The sequence below is a fragment of the Equus przewalskii genome, chromosome 20 (assembly GCF_037783145.1).
Source record: "Equus przewalskii isolate Varuska chromosome 20, EquPr2, whole genome shotgun sequence".
Lineage (NCBI taxonomy): Eukaryota > Metazoa > Chordata > Mammalia > Perissodactyla > Equidae > Equus > Equus przewalskii.
The window spans coordinates 45,471,094-45,488,688 of record NC_091850.1 but is presented as its reverse complement, the minus strand read 5'-3'; the positions used below and the strand labels follow the sequence as shown (position 1 = coordinate 45,488,688).

The 17,595-nt window shown below is 43.6% G+C and overlaps 1 protein-coding gene across 3 annotated transcripts in view; it reads left to right on the top strand.

Moving 5' to 3' along the window:
• TRIO (trio Rho guanine nucleotide exchange factor) overlaps positions 1-2,265 on the top strand; it is a 355,575-nt gene extending 353,310 nt beyond the window's left edge. For all 3 annotated transcript variants that reach the window (XR_011530455.1, XM_070587180.1, XM_070587181.1), the window contains exon 57: positions 778-2,265. Coding sequence is in view for 2 of the 3 variants with exons in the window: in XM_070587180.1 (XP_070443281.1) it covers positions 778-1,326 (549 nt within the window). In the remaining variant the exon portion in view is untranslated. The remainder of the gene's footprint in view (positions 1-777) is intronic.
• The last annotated feature ends 15,330 nt before the right edge of the window (positions 2,266-17,595 follow it).

Sequence of the window (17,595 nt, the reverse complement as noted above, 5' to 3'; positions counted from 1 at the left end):
CCACTCAGCTTGTCCTCTGAACCCAGGACAGGAACCCCCAGGGGGACTGGGGACAAATATGAGGGAGTGGGGGATAGGAACATGTATTTCTAATCTCTGTTTTTAAGAGTTTGCATCCAGGGGCTGGCCCGGTGGCACAGCGTTTAAGTGTGCACATTCTGTTTTGGCGGCCCGGGGTTCCCGGTTCGGATCCTGGATGTGAACATGGCACTGCTTGTCAAGCCATGCTGTGGTAGGCATCCCACATATAAAGCAGAGGAAGATGGGCACGATGTTAGCTCAGGGCCAGTCTTCCTCAGCAAAAAGAGGAGGATTGGCAGTAGTTAGCTCAGGGCTAATCTTCCTTAAAAAAAAAAAAGTTTGCTTCCAGTGATATAAACAATCAATAAAATCCTAGATAAACATTTGAGATCTTGCAGCATTTCATGAGAAAGTTCCTGTGAGTTTTTCCGGGCTTTTGTGGGACTGAGAAGGGAAGGAGACTGTTACTGTTAGTGCTGGGAGCAAAGATGATCACCCAGCTTCATAAACAGGCGTCACTGTGTGTAACACAGCAACTCGATGCTGATTTCCAGAGCGAAGGCTGGTCTGTGCCAAGCTGGGGGAGCATTCCTCTGCTGGCACTCTTTCCTCTTTGCTGGGCCTGTGTGCTGAGTTTCATCCTGTCTTGCACGTGGACAGTCTGTACCAGTTGACTTCCTAGATTCCTGGTGAGTGTCACTTGCAGATTAAGATTGGGGTTGATGAAAATGACAGTTGTCTCATCCTGTCTTCTAGCCCGAAAATATCCTGGTGGATCAGAGTGTAGCCAAGCCAACGATTAAATTGGCTGACTTTGGAGATGCTGTCCAACTCAACACGACCTACTACATCCACCCGTTACTGGGGAACCCCGAATTTGCAGCCCCCGAAATCATCCTTGGGAACCCCGTCTCCCTGACCTCGGATTCGTGGAGTGTTGGAGTGCTCACATATGTCCTTCTTAGCGGCGTGTCCCCCTTCCTGGATGACAGCGTGGAAGAGACCTGCCTGAACATTTGCCGACTAGACTTTAGTTTCCCAGATGACTACTTTAAAGGAGTGAGCCAGAAGGCCAAGGATTTCGTGTGCTTCCTCCTACAAGAGGACCCTGCCAAACGTCCCTCGGCTGCGCTGGCCCTCCAGGAGCAGTGGCTGCAGGCGGGCCATGGCCATGGCAAAGGCGCGGGCGTCCTCGACACGTCCAGACTGACCTCCTTCATTGAGCGGCGCAAACACCAGAACGATGTTCGACCTATTCGTAGCATTAAAAACTTCTTACAGAGCAGGCTTTTGCCTAGAGTCTGACCTATCTTGAAGTTCTTTCTCATTCTCTTTCACCTGCCAATCAGCTGTTAATTTGAGTTTTGAAGAGAAACACCAACCAACATAACTGATCAGCTGCCGTGCGTTCATCGTGTGAAATAGCATCGCGAGTGACCCGCGCTCGGCAGTGCTGGGACTCGGCTGCGAGGCTGTGCTGGGGTGGAGGACCTTCTCTAACACTCTGCGCAAGCAGAGACCGCGTTGCTGTATCACAGTCTTTTATTCAGGTTTCTGCAAAAAGTAAAAAGAAACTTTTTTAAATGAACGTGAATAGAATTTTGCAAATTTAACATTTTCCAAGATTTATTCAAGGAAACAAAATGCCTATGTTCAACCACTGGTGTTAACGAACAAAACAGAGATCCCAGACACCTCTGGGGAAGACTCACCCTCGAGGTGGCTGTCCCCACGGCCTCATCTGGGGCTCGGTGTCCACCTGGCTCTGAGCTTTTCCAGCTGCCTGGTCTGCGTGTGCCTCGCCGGGACGCCAGACTACGCTTCTGAAACGTGCATTCAACCTCAAACTTTTGCATAAAAATAGAATGAATCGTTTTGCTCTGATGAAATGTAGGCCTTACTTGTATATAAGACTGGTCCTGCCTTCCGTCTGTCCTGGCCCCACCTGCCCTCCTTCCCGCTCCCCGCCCACCTCCCGGGGCTTCCTTCGGGGGTCAGAGGGCTTGCCCATCATCCGAGGACATCAGGTTGGGTCCTGCCCCGCTGCCCCCTCCTTCCACTTCCACCCCCAAGCCGTCAATCAGATTGTTGAGCAGTATACAGTCAGATGAAAATACTGTAAATGCACTCATTGGGGTTTTTTTGGTTTTATTTCATATCATGTGCAATGTTGTGGCTTTAACATTTTATGCAACTATTTATGAAGACCTCTGTTGTACCTGTAATAAATATATAGAAAAAGCACATACTTCGTACGGTGAGCTTTATGGTTGTGTGCGTGTGTCGGGGGAGGGGTGGGGGGTCGTAGCCCTGTGCCATCGGTTCAAGGAGACTTAACTCTTCGTGAAATTTGTCGGTTTCGAGGACTGTACAAAGTGATTTCATACTCTGAATATAAAACTGGATAATAGGGTAATGTTTTAAAATTTATTATGCTATTATTCAGAATGCCAAAGTATTATTTTTTTTCCCAAAATCAGTCTGGACATTTACAACTTTTTAGACTTTTTGACGTTCAACTTTCTGTACAAAAATTGGCTGGATTTTGAGCTTTTGGTAAGAAAAAAAAAGCCAATGAAGCACTAGCCGCCTTGAGGCTGGCGTCCGATGTCTGTGTCACTGTGGCAGAATTACTCTGGTGCAGGGGAGGCCTTTCAACAAAAGACTCCGGGTTTCTGGGCACGCTTGAATTTTTCTGGATGTCTTTTTATCTTTGTCGTGTGAAATACACTAAAAAAGGAGACCAGCCTGCTTCCCAAGCCAGCCAGACACCTGGGTCTTGAGCCATAAACTGGCATAGTTAAGCTTTGCAGCTTCCGATGTATTTTATTTATTCTTTTGTTGGGTTTTTGTTTGTTTGTTTCTTGTAAAATTGTACAGAAACTTTTTAAAAGAAATTGGATTCAAAACTGGATGTGTATTCGTAACCTCACAACTTTTATTTGTGTATTGTTTCTTTTATTATTTCAGTTAAATTTTTACATTATTTTGCATGTATATTTCTTTGTACAGAGACCTTACATGTTTACACAGTATGATGTGATGTAAATATTTTATTTTGCCATCAGTTATTTTAAAAAATTAAACATATTTGCCTGATTTTTGTGTTAGGTCTTTTATTGAAATTGGTGGATATTGAATCAGAAAGAGAGATCTCTGAGGTAGAGACTGAAGGAGAGGCCTCTCGTGCGTTGGTGGGGGGTAGGGGGAATCCCCTGGATTGGGCATCTGCTGTACACAGCCAGAACTAGGAGTGAGTCAGGCTCCTACCGACTGGTTCACAGAACCCAGACTCAGAACTCTGACGTACAAGCAGAATGTCAGCCGCCTGTTTACAGTGGGGCTGCACCTCACCCTGCTTGGGATGTCTAAGGTCTGCCTGGTTCTCGAATGTGGAATCGGAGCAAAGAGAATAGCTGTGGCATCCTGACCACAGAAAATCAAAATTAACGTTGTCTAGATGGATTGAAGAAAGTGGAGTGCTTAGATTTGAACACTGGTGTTAGGAACAAGCCAGAGATCCTGTACCTGTGAAGACCCCCATTGGTGGTGGTCCCTCAGCCACCTGCACTGGAGTCCCCAGGCCCTGGGGGATGTAGAGCCACCACCTCTGGATCCCACCCTGCAGGGCTCTGACGCTGGCTGTGGCTCTGCCTGCTTCTGACAGTGGGTCATTTCCCCTGAAGACCAATATCCTCTCTCGTTTGGATTCTCTTGCTTTGTCGATCCCTGCCCCCCGCCAATAGTGACTGACGGTCCAGCACAGCATAGCGAACAGGTGTTATTTTCACCCGTTTGCTGAAATCCTGAAGGTAAGACAGGCGTGAAAGGACCCCATTTGGCCCAAGTCAGGTCGTAGGAAACTCCCTCTCGCTGGGATGACACCTCCTCTGAGTCCCAGGGACACCGATGGCTCAGTGGGGTTGGGAGGGATGGAAATGCAAGGCTGGATCTCTTCCCGGCAGCAGGGCATCAGTCCTCGGAGTGAGTCGCCTGGCCACCACAGTGCCACACCTGAGCAGGAGGGAGGCAGGGGGCTGAGTTCTTCTGTTAATTGGATACTTGCTGAATGAATAGTTACTCCTGTGAGATGAGCAAAGCATTCCACAAGTGAAAGGCATCCCCACAATGAAGAGTGGCCCACCTCAGGACAGCTACCCAGACTTTTTTCCTCAAATATTAAGATGCTTTGGGGACCAGCCCCAAGGCCAAGTGGTTAGGTTCGGGCACTCTGCTTCAGCGGCCAGGGTTCATTGGTTGAGACTCTGGGTCTGGACATGGCACCGCTCATGAAGCCATGCTGTGGCAGCATCCCACATAGAAGAAATAGAATGACCTCCAACTAGGATATACAGCTATGTACTGGGGCTTTGGGGAGAGGAAAAATAAAAGAGGAAGATTGGCAACAAATGTTAGCTCAGGGCCAATGTTCCTCAAAACAAACAAACAAACAAAAAGATGTTTTGTATTCTGCATGTCACTATTTAGAAATGTTTTAAATCCAGGGATTCTCTTTAGCTCTAAAGGGAAAAAAGATCACTGTTATTTTAGCAGAATAAATTATGAGCATCATCTTATGGCAAGCTATATAGTTAATCCAAAGAGACAAAAACAATTCAAGGGACTGGTAGAATGCTCCGTCTGTGTGTGTGTGTGTGTGTGTGTGTGTGTATTTAAAGTACACAATTCATAAGTATACAGCTCAATAAATCTTTATATTTGTGTGTACCTGTGATCCCCACCCAAAGCAAAACATAGGACCTTCCCATTATCCCCTAAAGGATTCTTTGTGCCCCTTCCCACTCAGTTCCTCTCTGCCAGGGGTGATTGCTGTTCTGATTTCTATCACCCATAAGTTAGTCTGCCTTTGAACTTCATTTAAGTAGAATCATACAGTATATGCTTTTTAAAAGTAAACAAAACTTTTTCTTTTGAGGTCATTGTAGGTTCACATGCAGTTCTATGAAATGTATGCTTTACCCAGATTTCCCAGTGATAGCATCTTGAAAACTCTAACGTTAATCAGATCGCAGCCGGGATTTTAACACTGACACAGTCAAGATGCAGGGCCTTCCATCCATCACCAGGATCCCTCCTGTTGCCCTTTTATAGCCATGCCCACCTCCCTTCTGCCCCCAGCCCCCTCCTCTAATCTCTGCCAACCACTAATCTGTTCTCCATTTCTATAATTTTGTCATTTCGAGAATGTTATGTAAATGGAACCATACGATATGCAACCTGTTGAGATGGATTTTCTCACTGCGCATAATTCTTTGAAATTCATCCAGTTGTGTGTATCAATAGTTTGTTCCTTTTTCTTACTGAATAGTATTCCATGGTATGGATGTACTGTGGTTTGTTTAACCATTCACCCATTGAAGGACATCTGGATTTTTTCTGGCTTTTGGCTATTACAAATAAAGTTTCTATGAGCATTCATGTACAGATTTTTGTGTTTCTTCACTTTTTAAGGGATTGCCAAATTGTTTACCAGACTCTACCATTTTACATTCCCACTAGCAATGTCTGAGTAATCCAGTTTCTTCAAATCTTTGTCAGCGTTTGATGTTGTCACCATTTTTTTATTTGGCCATTCTGACAAGTGTGTAGTGAGAAGTTATTGTGGTTGTAATCTGCATTTCCCTAAGGGCTAATGATGTTGCGCGCCTTTCCATGTGTTTATTTGCCATCTGTTTATCCTCTTCAGTGAAATGTCTCTTCATGTCTTTTGTCCATTTTCTCATTAGATTGTTTTGTTTTTTATTGTTGAGTTTTGAGTGTTCTTTATATGTCCTAGATACTAGTCCTTTGTCAGCGATATGGTTTGCAATTGTTTTCTCTCACTTTGTAGTGTCTTTTCAGCTTCTTAACAGAATCCTTCACAGAGAAAAAGATTTTAATTTTGACGAAATCTAATTTTTTTTTCTTTTGTGGATCAAGCTTTTAGGTGTCAAGTTTAAGAACTCTTTACCTAGTCCTAATTGAAACTTTTTTCCTAAAAGTTTTGAAGTTTTGTGTTTAAGTCCATGACCCATTCTCACAATTTTTGTGTAAGGTGTGAAATTTAGGTTTCGGGTTTTTCTGTTGGGTTTTCTTTTCTTTTTTTTTTTTTTTGCAGATGGATGTCCAATTGTTCTAGTGCCATTTGTTGAAAAGATTACCCTTTTGATTTTGTCAAAAATCAGTTGGGCTTTTTCATGTGGTTCATGTGGGTCTATTTCTGGGTTCTCTATTTCATTGATCTAATTATCTGTTCCTCTACCAATGTCACACAGTCTGGATTACTGTAGCTGAGTAAGTCTTGAGGTCAGGTAGACTGTACTTTCTTTCCCCCACCTATTTGTCTTTTTCCAAGATTTTTAGCTATTCTAGTTCTTTTGCCTTTCCATATAATTTTTAGAATAGTCTTGCCAATATCTACAAAATATCTTGTTGTGTTTTTTTATAGGAATTGCATTAAATCTGTATATATCAATTTGGAGAGAATTGACATCGTTGCTATTTTGAGTCTTGCAATCCATGAACGCGATGTAGCTCTCCATTTATTTAGATCTTTGTTTTCTTTCATCAGCATCTTGTAGTTTTACAAGTTCCTGTATATGTTTTGTTTTAATTACACCTAAGTATTTCTCTTTCATTAAGCAATTATAAATGACGTCATATTTTTAATTTTTGTGTCCATGAATTCATTTCTGCTACGTAGAAATACAATTGATTTTTGAATGTGTGGTGTAAGCCCTGACAGTTGTTGGAGTTTTTTTCCTTCTTTGTAATTCAAGTGCCTGACTTAAGCTTCACTTGCCAAGGCATTCACTTCAAAGAGGTATCCCCTTCAACGATGGCTATCTCGAATAAATACATTGCCAGCCACACAGCTAGATAAAGAGCCAGGCCACCTGCTCCTACTGAGGCTCTTTTGTTTTAGAGATCTTGGTCAATTTCAATAACTAACCATTTGGGCCACTTATTTTTTCTCTGCCTGTGCTTTAAATTCCTACTCTCATGTTTTAAATTCACCAGTAAAGAGTGAGCCCTTGAAATCCTAGGCCCCCACCCTTGACGCCAATAAACACAGAACCCCAGGCCTGCGCATTCTCTCTCTTTCTACCCATGACCTTGCTGTGTGACTTCCAGGTCCTATAAGTGATAACCCCCTGTTTTTTCAAAGTTTTCTGATGATTATTGGTGAAAGGCATCTTACAACTAAAGTAAGAACCACAAGGGCCGGTCCAACTACAACATTAGTTATTGATAGGCTGAGACCGGCACACAACGGAATGTTTATCTTTTATTCTGTGTGTTTGCTGAACTCACTAGTTCTAGATCTTTTTGGAGCTTCCTTGAGATTTTCTACATAACCATGTCATCTGCAAGTAGGGAACGGTTTTATTTCTTCCTTTCCAACCTATAGGCCTTTTGTTTCTTTTTCTTGCCTTGTTTCCCTGGCTAGAACTTTCAATATTGGATATGAGTGGTGAAAACAGACATTCTTGTCTTGTTCCTGATCTTAGATGGAAAAGCATTCAGTCTTTCACCATTAAATACAACGTTAGCTGTAGATTTTTATAGATACTGTCTATCAAATTAAGCATGTTCTCTGCCATTCCTATTTTTCTGAGAGTTTTTATCATGAATGGGTGTTGAATATTGCCAAATGCTTTTTCTATATCAAGTGATATGATCATGTAATTTTTTTCTTTAGCCTGTTAATATGATGGATTACACCCATTGATTTTTTAATATTGAGCCAAACTCGCATCCTTGGAATGGACCCCACCGGGTCATGGTGTAAAGTTTTTCTATGTTTCTGAATTGTATTCACTAATATTTTGTTAAGGATTTTTGTATCTAAATTTACAAGGAATATTGGTCTGTAATTTTCTTTTTTTGTACTTTCTTTGGTTTGGTATCAGGGTACTTCTAGCTTCATAGAGTGAATTGTGAAGGGTGATCTCCTCTTCTGTTTTCTGGAAAAGATTGTGTAGAATTGGTGTTAATTGTTCTTTAAATGTTTGGTAGACTTCTCCAGTGGAACCATGTGGGCCTGGAGATTTCTTTATTTGGAGTATTTGAATTATAAATTCAGTTACAGGGCTATTCAAATTATCTATCTCATATTAAATGAATTGTGATAGTTTGTGCTTTTCAAAGAATTGATCCATGCCATATCTAGGTATTCAATCGATTATTGAGAGAAGAATATTGAAGTCTTCAACTATAATTATGGATTGTTGTTTCTCCTTTTACTTCTATTAGTTTTTGCTTCACATATTTTGCAGCTCTGTTGTTTGTTGCCAGCACACTTAGGATTACAATGCCTTCTTTGTGTGTTGACCCTCTTATCACTATATAATATCCCATTCTGCTCCCTAGTAATTTTCTTTGCTCTGATATCTACTTTATCTGTTATTAATGTAGTCACTCCTACCTTTTTTAATTAATGTTTTCATGATATATCTTCCATTCTTTTACTGTCAACATACCTATATCACTACATGTGAGTAGATTTCTTGTAGACAGCATATAGTTGGGTTATGTTTTTTAATCCATTGTGCCCATCTCCATCTTTTAATTGGTGTATTTAGATCATTTACATTTAATGTAATTATTGATAAAGTTAGGGCTTAAGCCTGCTCCTTTATTTTTTGGTTTACTGTTCTTCTCTCTGGTCTTCAGTTCTCTGTTTTATTTTGCCTGTTCTCCTAAGGGTTGCTTGAACACTTCTAGAATTCCATTTCAATTTATCTATACTGATTTTGAATGTTTCTCTTTGTATAGCTGTAGGAGTTGCTCTAGGTATTACATTATATATTCATAATTTACTGGTGTCATCTTTTCACCAGTTTGAGTGAAATATAGAAACCTTACCTCTCTTTATGACTCATTACCCTCTCCAGTTTATATTGTTGTTTAAATATTTCCTCTCCGTACATTTAGAACCACATCACACAATCTTATAATTTTTGCTTCAACTATCAAACATAATTTAAAAGACTAAAGAGGAGAAGGAAATGTATTTACTCATATTTTTATTTTTTCCATTGTTCTTTCTTTCTTTCTGACATTCCAAGATTTCTTCCTCTATATTTTCCTTTCTATTTAAGGAACTCACTTTACCCATTCTTTTAGGATAGTTCTGCTGGCCACAAATTCTCTTAGATTTTCTTCATCTGATAGTCTCTTGATTTACCCCATTCCTGATGACATTTTCCCTGTATATAAAATTCTAGATTGACAGTTTTTTTTCTTTCAGCACTTGAAAAACATTGTGCCACCTCCTTCAGTCCCTCATCGTTTCTGATGAGAAATCCACCGTCATTCAAGTCTTTCCAATTATAAGTAAGATGTTTTCTCTCACTTTCAAGATTTTTTCTTTGTCTTTAGCTTTCAGAAGTTTGACTATGATGTGTCTTAGTGTGGATTTATTTGTGCTTGTTCTGTCTGAGATTTACTCAGATTCTTGAATCTGTATGTTTATGTCTTTTGCCAAATTTGTGATGTTTTCAGCCATTTCTTCAAGTACTTTTAGAACTCTGCCTTCTTTCTCTCCTTCAAAGACTTCAATGACATAAGTGCTACACTCTCTCTTTTTTTTTTTTTTTTCCCTCCCACTGGTCTTTGAGGCAATGTTCTCCCCCAGTTTCCCCAGGCTATTTTTGCTTTGTTCAGACAGGGTAATTTCTATTGTTCTATCTACAGATACACTGGGTCTTCCCTCTGTCCACTCCAGTCTGCTCTTGAGCCCATACACTGAGTTTATTTCAATTGTTGTATTTCCGCGTTCTAAAATTTCATTAGTTTTTCTTTATATCTTCTATTTCTTTGCTGAGACTTTTGATCTTTTCATTTATTTCAAGCATGTTCATAATTGTCCCTTGAAGGATTTTTATCATGGCTGCTTTAAAATTTTTGTCGGGTAATTCTAACATCCTGTCATCTCATTGTTTGTGTTATTGCTTATCTTTTGTCATGCAAGTCAAGATTTTCCTTGTTGGTACGATGAATGATTTTCATTTGAAATGGGGACATTTTGCATATTAGGGTATGAGACTGTGGATCTCTTTTAAATCTTCTGATTTAGTTGGCCTCCTCAGACACCATTCCAGCAGGGGAAGGGGCTGGGTGCTGCCTCATTGATGGTGGGAGTGGTCTGAGTTCCACTAGGCCCCCCCAGAGACCGTGGGCATGATCAAAGTCCTGACCCTGCACCAGGGCTCCTCTGACACCACCCCAGTGGGGAGAGGAAGGAGCCTCCTTACTGCTTGATGGAAGTGGAAGTACAGGCTCCCCACATAATCCTTGCTGATAGCAAAGGGGGTGAGGAGTCTTGTTACTCCTGGCAGGGATGGAAGTCCTGGCTCCCTATTTGGCCTTCTCTGACACCACCTGGGCCAAGGGACTGTGATGCCCATTACATGCTGGCAAGGGTGGAAATCTAGGTTCCCCACTCAGTCTTTACTGATGGAGTGGAGGGGGGGCCACAGTGTTTTCATGGCATCTGGCTAGAATAGAGAAGTGATTATCTCAAAGTTTTCTGTCTTGCAAGCGTGCGGCTTTCCTGGGCTTCTGTCTAGAGAGAGCAGGGTTTTGTTTGGACTTCTGCTGTCTGCATCTATCGGCACTTCCAGGTTGCCAGCTTCTGCAGCTCTAAGACTGGGATATATAAGGCAAAAAGAAATCCCAGAGAACTCACCGCCTTGTGGTTCCTCAGCCCTGAGGCCCCTTGCTGGTCTGCTTTCTTCACTTCACCTTGTAAAGTCTTCTCAAGTTTGTTTTATGTAGAATGTCCAGGAGGTTTTGTTGTACTTAGAGAATAGGAAAAGTGCATCTACTGCAGCTTCCCAGAATCAGAAGTCCAATATCAGTGCTTTTGTTTTCATTTGTCAGTTTTAGGATTATGTGACATTGGTCTCCTGAGATAGCTACAAAAACAACTGTTTAATCTTAATTTCAAAAGCGACCAATTGTATCAGTTATAAAAGGGGAAACTACACAGCCAGAAATGGGCAGAATTTAAGTTCATTTCCCATTTCACTGTCTTCTACCTTTTCTGCTGACTCATTTCTTGTGGAAGTCTTGCTTAACTACCAATGCTGGTATTCTACTCCTGTTCCACAATAACCAGACAGAATTCAAGGACAGCATAACCGACCAGAGATGGTAAACAAGGGATTGGCCAGGCTACTGAGAGCAAATGACCTGGGCTGGCCTGGCTGCTCATGCAGAGCTGTGCAGAGGACACAACTGGAGGGATGCAGGGAGTGCAAAGGCTGGCTCTGCTCTCAGGAGGCATCTGGAGAGACAGAAGGGAAAAGTATTGACTTAAGTAGCTTCTAGAAGGGGGAATGCAATGAACTATCTGACAGAAGTTCTAAGAGAAAGGAAAAAGCGATGTGCTGGGCCTTGAAGGGTGAGCAGGATTTCCAGGAAGCGGCCTCAGGTTGGGTCCAGGTGTCAAAGTGCTTTGGCGACAGCAAGGGGTCAGGAGCGGAGGGTACCATTTGGGTGTAATGTGAGGTGACAGAACATTTGCTTCCTCAGATGTCTCTTGCTTCCATTGGCCATTTCTTATTTACAATTCAAAATTTTTTCAGGGCTTATCTTTCACTATGTGGCCGTCATCCTGTGGAAACCCTGCTTCAGAAGCCTCTTTTCAAGACTGCTGAGTTTACCAGAGAGTTTTCCAGCTTCCGCTTCCTGTAGAATATGACAGTTAAAGGGTTTGCAAGGCAAAGTCTCTTGTGAAAGTCCCGGAAAAGTGGAGACTTTACAATGAATTTCCTCATTTATAATTACTCGTAAAAAACACGCATCTCTGCTCCATTTTTGAAGGTTGAAAACGTCTTTTACTCAGTTTTACCCTATCCATCAGTTTCTTTATGACTAAATTTATCTCATGTGTATGAGCTTATACAGGAAAGAAAATATATCAGAACAAGTGACATAACAACAGAATTTGAGACAGACCCTATTGATAATTTGAGAACAGCCTGCACTGCTGGATTGTTATGACATGGTAATGACCTGGTTTCCATATGTATATCAATATGCTGACACCCAGAGAGAAAAGATGCAAAGCATCAGTGTTTTGTAAACATGAAAATTACCTCCTGGCACAAAGCCCTACCGAGCCAGGAGTTATCAGAGTCAGCTTGCCACAGGTGAGAAGAAATCCGTGTTCCTCTGTTTTCTTTTTCAATTTTGTGGCCCAGTGGGCAAAATCGGAAATATAAATGAGAGGAGGACTTACAACCACGTGGATGTTGATTCACTCACCCGGACTGCTCCCGACCATCCTGTCTTCCTTTGGGGACGCCTCCTCCTCCCCCTCTCTAGGACTTGCTCACTGCGAGGTGAGATCCACCTTCTTTGGTGACACAGGCCCTTTCCTAGGTGACCTCAGCTGATCTCATTTCTTTGGCTAACACTGTGCTAGTTACCTGTGGCTTTTTAACAAATTACCATAAGCTTGGTGGCTTAACACAAAAGAAATTCGTTCTCTCACAGTTCTGGAGGCGAATAGTCCAGTATGGTACCACCGGGCTGAATCCCAGGTGTGGCAGGGCTGTGCTCCCCCCAGAGGCTCTGGGGAAGGATCTGTTCCCTTCCTCTCTCAGTGTCTGGGAGCCTCCAGCATTCCTTGGCTTGTGGCTGCAGCACTCCAGTCCTGAAGGCCAGCATCTGCCAATCTCTGTCTGCTCCCTCCTCACGTTGGCTTCTCCTCTGCGCGTACAAAAACCCTCCTCTGCTTCTCTTATCAAGACGGTCGTGATGGCGTTTGGGGCCCACATGGATAATCCAGGATGATCATCCTGTCTCAAGATCCTTGACTTAATTACATCTTTGTCGTATAAGGTAACATTCACAGGTGCCAGGCATCAGGACATAGACATCTTTCAGGGGGCCTTTTTTTTTTCTTTTAAAGATTTTATTTTTCCTTTTTCTCCCCAAAGCCCCCTGGTACATAGTTGTATATTTTTAGTTGTGAGTCCTTCTAGTTGTGGCATGTGGGATGCTGCCTCAGCATGGTCTGACGAGCAGTGCCATGTCCGCGCCCAGGATCTGAACCAGCGAACCCTGGGCCGCTGAAGTGGAACGTGCGAACTTAACCACTCGGCCACGGGGCCCGCCCCTCAGGGGGCCATTTTTTGACTTACCACACCATCTCTGCGCCAACAATTCCCAACTTCTCCAGCAAAGTCCCCTATGCTCCAGGTCACACACCCATGAAGGGGATCAGAATATGCCACCCTAAAGTATGTCACTTTGGCACAACGATTAGTTTTAGCTGAACGCAATCAAAAGGAAGTAGGTATTTTAGAAAGCTCCCTGCCCCTACCCCTGTTTGCCTAAAAGCAGGACATAAATTTTCAACGGTGTCCTTCCTCCCCTCTATCCCAGGAAGGACAAAAGTTAATCACCAGAGACAACCTTAGACCCTATCAGCGTGGAGTCAGCACCAGAAGAATCCATATGCAAACTTTTACTACCCAGCCTTTCTCTCTGCTCTGGGAAGCCTAGAATCACTTTCCTTTGTCCCATCATTTCTCCACTTATTGTTCTTTGTGGACGATACTATATAAGTCACAGTTCTAAGCCACCTCCTTGAGTTACTCATTTTTCCCTGGTTTACATGTTAATAGATTCTGCTTGTTTTTCTCTTGTTAATCTATCTTTTATTACAGAGGTCTCAACCAAGAACTCAGAAGGGTTGTGGGGGGTGGGTAATTTTTCCTCCCCTACACCCAACTATCTACTTGGATGTTGAAATCCAACTCTCGTCTGACCCCCAAAACATGACCATTCACCCAGGTACTTGGCCGGAAATTTCGAAGCCACTATTTGTCCCGTCTCTCCCCTGACTTCTGCATTTCATGCACCTCCACAAAGTCCTTTTCGGCCCTCCTCCTGCTCCACCACGTCACTCCAGGCCCCATGCATCCTGCAGATGCCTCCTAACCAGATTTCAGACTTCTACTTCTCCACACCTTCCATCCATTACATGCTCAGAGCAGAGTCTCCTTCACAGGAGTGGAGATCTCTGCTGGAGAGGCAGCCAGGCTAAGGCAACATCACAGCCAGGCAGGGAGCCAGGGGAAGACATTTCACCACCCTCCCTCTCTCTGCCCCCTGCTGATGCTCCCCATTGGCCGATTCCAACCAGAAGCCAGAGAGCAGGAGAGCCCCTTGATAAAACCCATTGGTTTCAGGCTCTGGGGCTGGGAGAAGAGTGGAGAGTGCATCTGAGGGACACCAAGGAAACAGAAAAGAGCAGACAACAGGCAAGTATGACACGCCGATGAGAATGACTGAAATCCCCAAACACTGACACCACCAAATGCCGGTAAGGGTGTGGGGCAACAGGAACTCTCGTTTCTTGCTGGTGAGAATGCAAAATAGCCACTTTGGAAGACAGTTTGGTGGTTTTTTACAAAGCTGAACATACTTTGCTACGCGACCCAGCAGTTCCACTCCTTGGTCTTTACCCAAAGGAGTTGAAAACATGTCCACACAAAAACACACACAAGAATGTTTATATCAGCTTTATCACTAATTGCCAAAACTTGGAGGCAAGCAAGGTGTCCTTCAGTAGGTGAGTGGACAAATACTGGATGTGGTACATCCAGACAATGGAATATTATTCAGCGCTAAAAAGCAATGCACTATCAATCCATGAAGGGATATGGAGGAAAGTTAAATGCATGTTATTACTAAGTGAAGAAGCCAGTCTGAAAAAGGTACTTACTGTGTGAATCCAACTACATGACACTCTGGAAAAGGCAACACTATGGAGACAGTAAAAAGATCAGTAGTTGCCAGGGATTGGCGGGGAGGGAAGGATGAACAGGCGGAGCACAAAGGATTTTCAGGGCAGTGAAACGACTCTGTATGACACTATAATGGTGGATACTCGTCATTATACATGTGTCCGAACCCATAGAATGTACACCACCAACAATGAGCCCAATGTCAGCTGTGGACTTTGGGTGATAATGATGTAGGTTCATCACTTGTAACCGATGCACGACTCTGGTAGCGGATGTTAATAAGGAGGCCGTGCCTGTTTGGGGGCAGAGAGTGTATGGGAAATCTCTGTACTTTCTGCTCAATTTTGCTGTCAACTGAAACTGCTCTAAATAAAAAGTCTTTTTTTTTTTTTGAGGATAATGATTAGCCCTGAGCTAACATCTGCTGCCAATCCTCCTCCTTTCGGCTGTGGAAGATTGGCCCTAGTTAGTATCCATGCCCATCTTCCTCTACTTTATATGTGGGATGCCTAGCACAGCATGGCTTGCCAAGTGGTGCGTAGGTCCACACCCGGGATCGGAACTAGCGAACCCCAGACCGCCGAAGTGGAACGTGCAAACTTAACTGCCGCGCCACCAGGCTGTCCCCTAAAAAGTCTATTTTTAAAAAAAAATGCGAGCATGAAGGCATTGGCTCCCAGAAATGGCAGACAAAGGCCTGCAATCCAAAGTCAAAGAGGGTACACAGATGACAAATAGCACTTGAAAGATGTGTCAACATCACCAACCACTGGGGAAAACAAATTGACATCCTGGTGAGATACCATTACCCCCCTATTACAACAGCAAAAACCAAAAATGGTGACACCACCCAATGCTGGCGAAGGCAGAGAGAAACTGGATCCTCATTCACTCTGACGGGAACATAAAGTGATCTAAGACTCTGGAAAAGAGTTTGACAGTTTCTTGAGAATACTAAGCATACACTTCCCATACAACCCAGCAGTCACGCTGCTGGGCATGTACCCCAGAGAAATGAAAACTTAGATACACACACAAACCTGTACACAATTGTTGATAGCGCCTTTATTTGTAATAACCCAAGATTGCGAACAACTGAAACGCCCTACTGTAGGTGAACAAACTGTGGTGCCCGCACACCATGGAATACCACTTAACAATAGAAAGTAACAAACTATTGATGCACGTAACAGCTTGGCTGGATCTCAGGGGAATTATGCCGGTGGAAAACACCCATCTCGAAGGTTGCATACTGTATGACTCCATTCATGTAACATGTTCGAAATGGCAAAGTTATGGAGGTGGAAAACAGAGTGGTTGCCAGGGGCTGGGCTGGTGGGGGAGGGGCGGTGTGGCTCTGCAGGAGCAGCACCAGGGAGCTCAGGGTGCGATGGAACAGGTGTGTACCTCGACGGTGGTGGTGGTGCAGGAATCTGCACACAAGAAAATGGCACAGAACTAAACACACGCATTGTACTGATGTCAGTTGGCTGCTTTTGCTTAGTTATCTAAGATGTAACCAAACTGGTTGAAAGGTACGAGGGACCTCCCTGTACTATCTTTGCAACTTTCTGTGTATTTGTAATTGTTTCAAAATAAAAAGTTAAAAACAAAAAAAGGCTGTCCTTCTAACAGCCAGCCAGTGGCAGAGCTGGCCCAGGACGCATGTTTTGGAATGATCAGCCCTCCCTCTCCAGACCACCAGGCACAGGCTTCCCTGGACCAATAAGCATCCCACAGACAAACAACTGCTGGGACCAGGGCCCCAAGAATACCCTTCCTTCCCAATTCAATAGCTGGAAGTCCCTCCTCTTGCCACTGACGGTTTGCTGCAAAGCCCACGCCAGCCCTTTCTCTTGCCCAGTGCCTGCCAGCCCACTTAGCTCTTCCCCTGCTGGGCCAGTGTGAGGCCAGGACAGGGTCAGCAGCGTGGGCCGAGGAGCGAGCCCGGGGTATCTATTCTCAGGGCTACAGGGCACCCTCCTCCCTCCAGGCCGGCTCAGACCAGTCTCGGCCCCAGGCTGCACCCCAGCACACCATTGTCCTCTTGGGCTCCACACCCCAGAAGCCTGTTCCAGGACAGGCGCTGCAAAGCCAGGACAAGATTTCCCCATGGAAAGGGAAGCCAAATTTCCATGGGCTGGGTTCAAACCTCTGGTTCTCAAGGGCATCCGCCTTCCTCTGGCTGGTTGGAAAGGGAGTTCCAGATCCTGAACAGCTTCAACAGGCTGCACTGGGAAGCTAACCGCTACCTGTATGCTATTGTCTGCATAGGTCATTTTATTTATAACCCCTGATTCCTTTTGAACCACAACCCAGCTGAGAAGCCGGGACCTGCTGTGCCCTCCAGAGGTGGAAAATTACAGGCCATGCTTATCCTAACATAAACCTCATGAGTAAACTTCTCTAAACTATCTGCCAAATGTTAGAGCGGCTTCCACTGTGTTCGATGTTGACTCTGGGCACAGTGACTCCGCGGCTTGTTTTACATGAGGGTGCCAACTTCAAATTTTATATTTGTGTTTGCAAGACTTCTTGCTTCTATGATTAATCTAAAATTCTTAAATGTTTGCTTAAAAAATTGCCACGTTTGAAAAGACTTTTTATAGAGCTGTTTATCATTTTGCAGGTGCCAGAAGAATGAGCATAAGTTTATTAATAAAAAAAAGATTAAGATCCGTAACACTAAATGGAAAAGACCATCTCCTCGCAGAGGGTTCCATACACTATTTTAAAACGTAGCACTGCCCTTTACTTTTAAATGACATTAGGGAGAACTAATCTGTCCTCGTATTGACTTTAGATG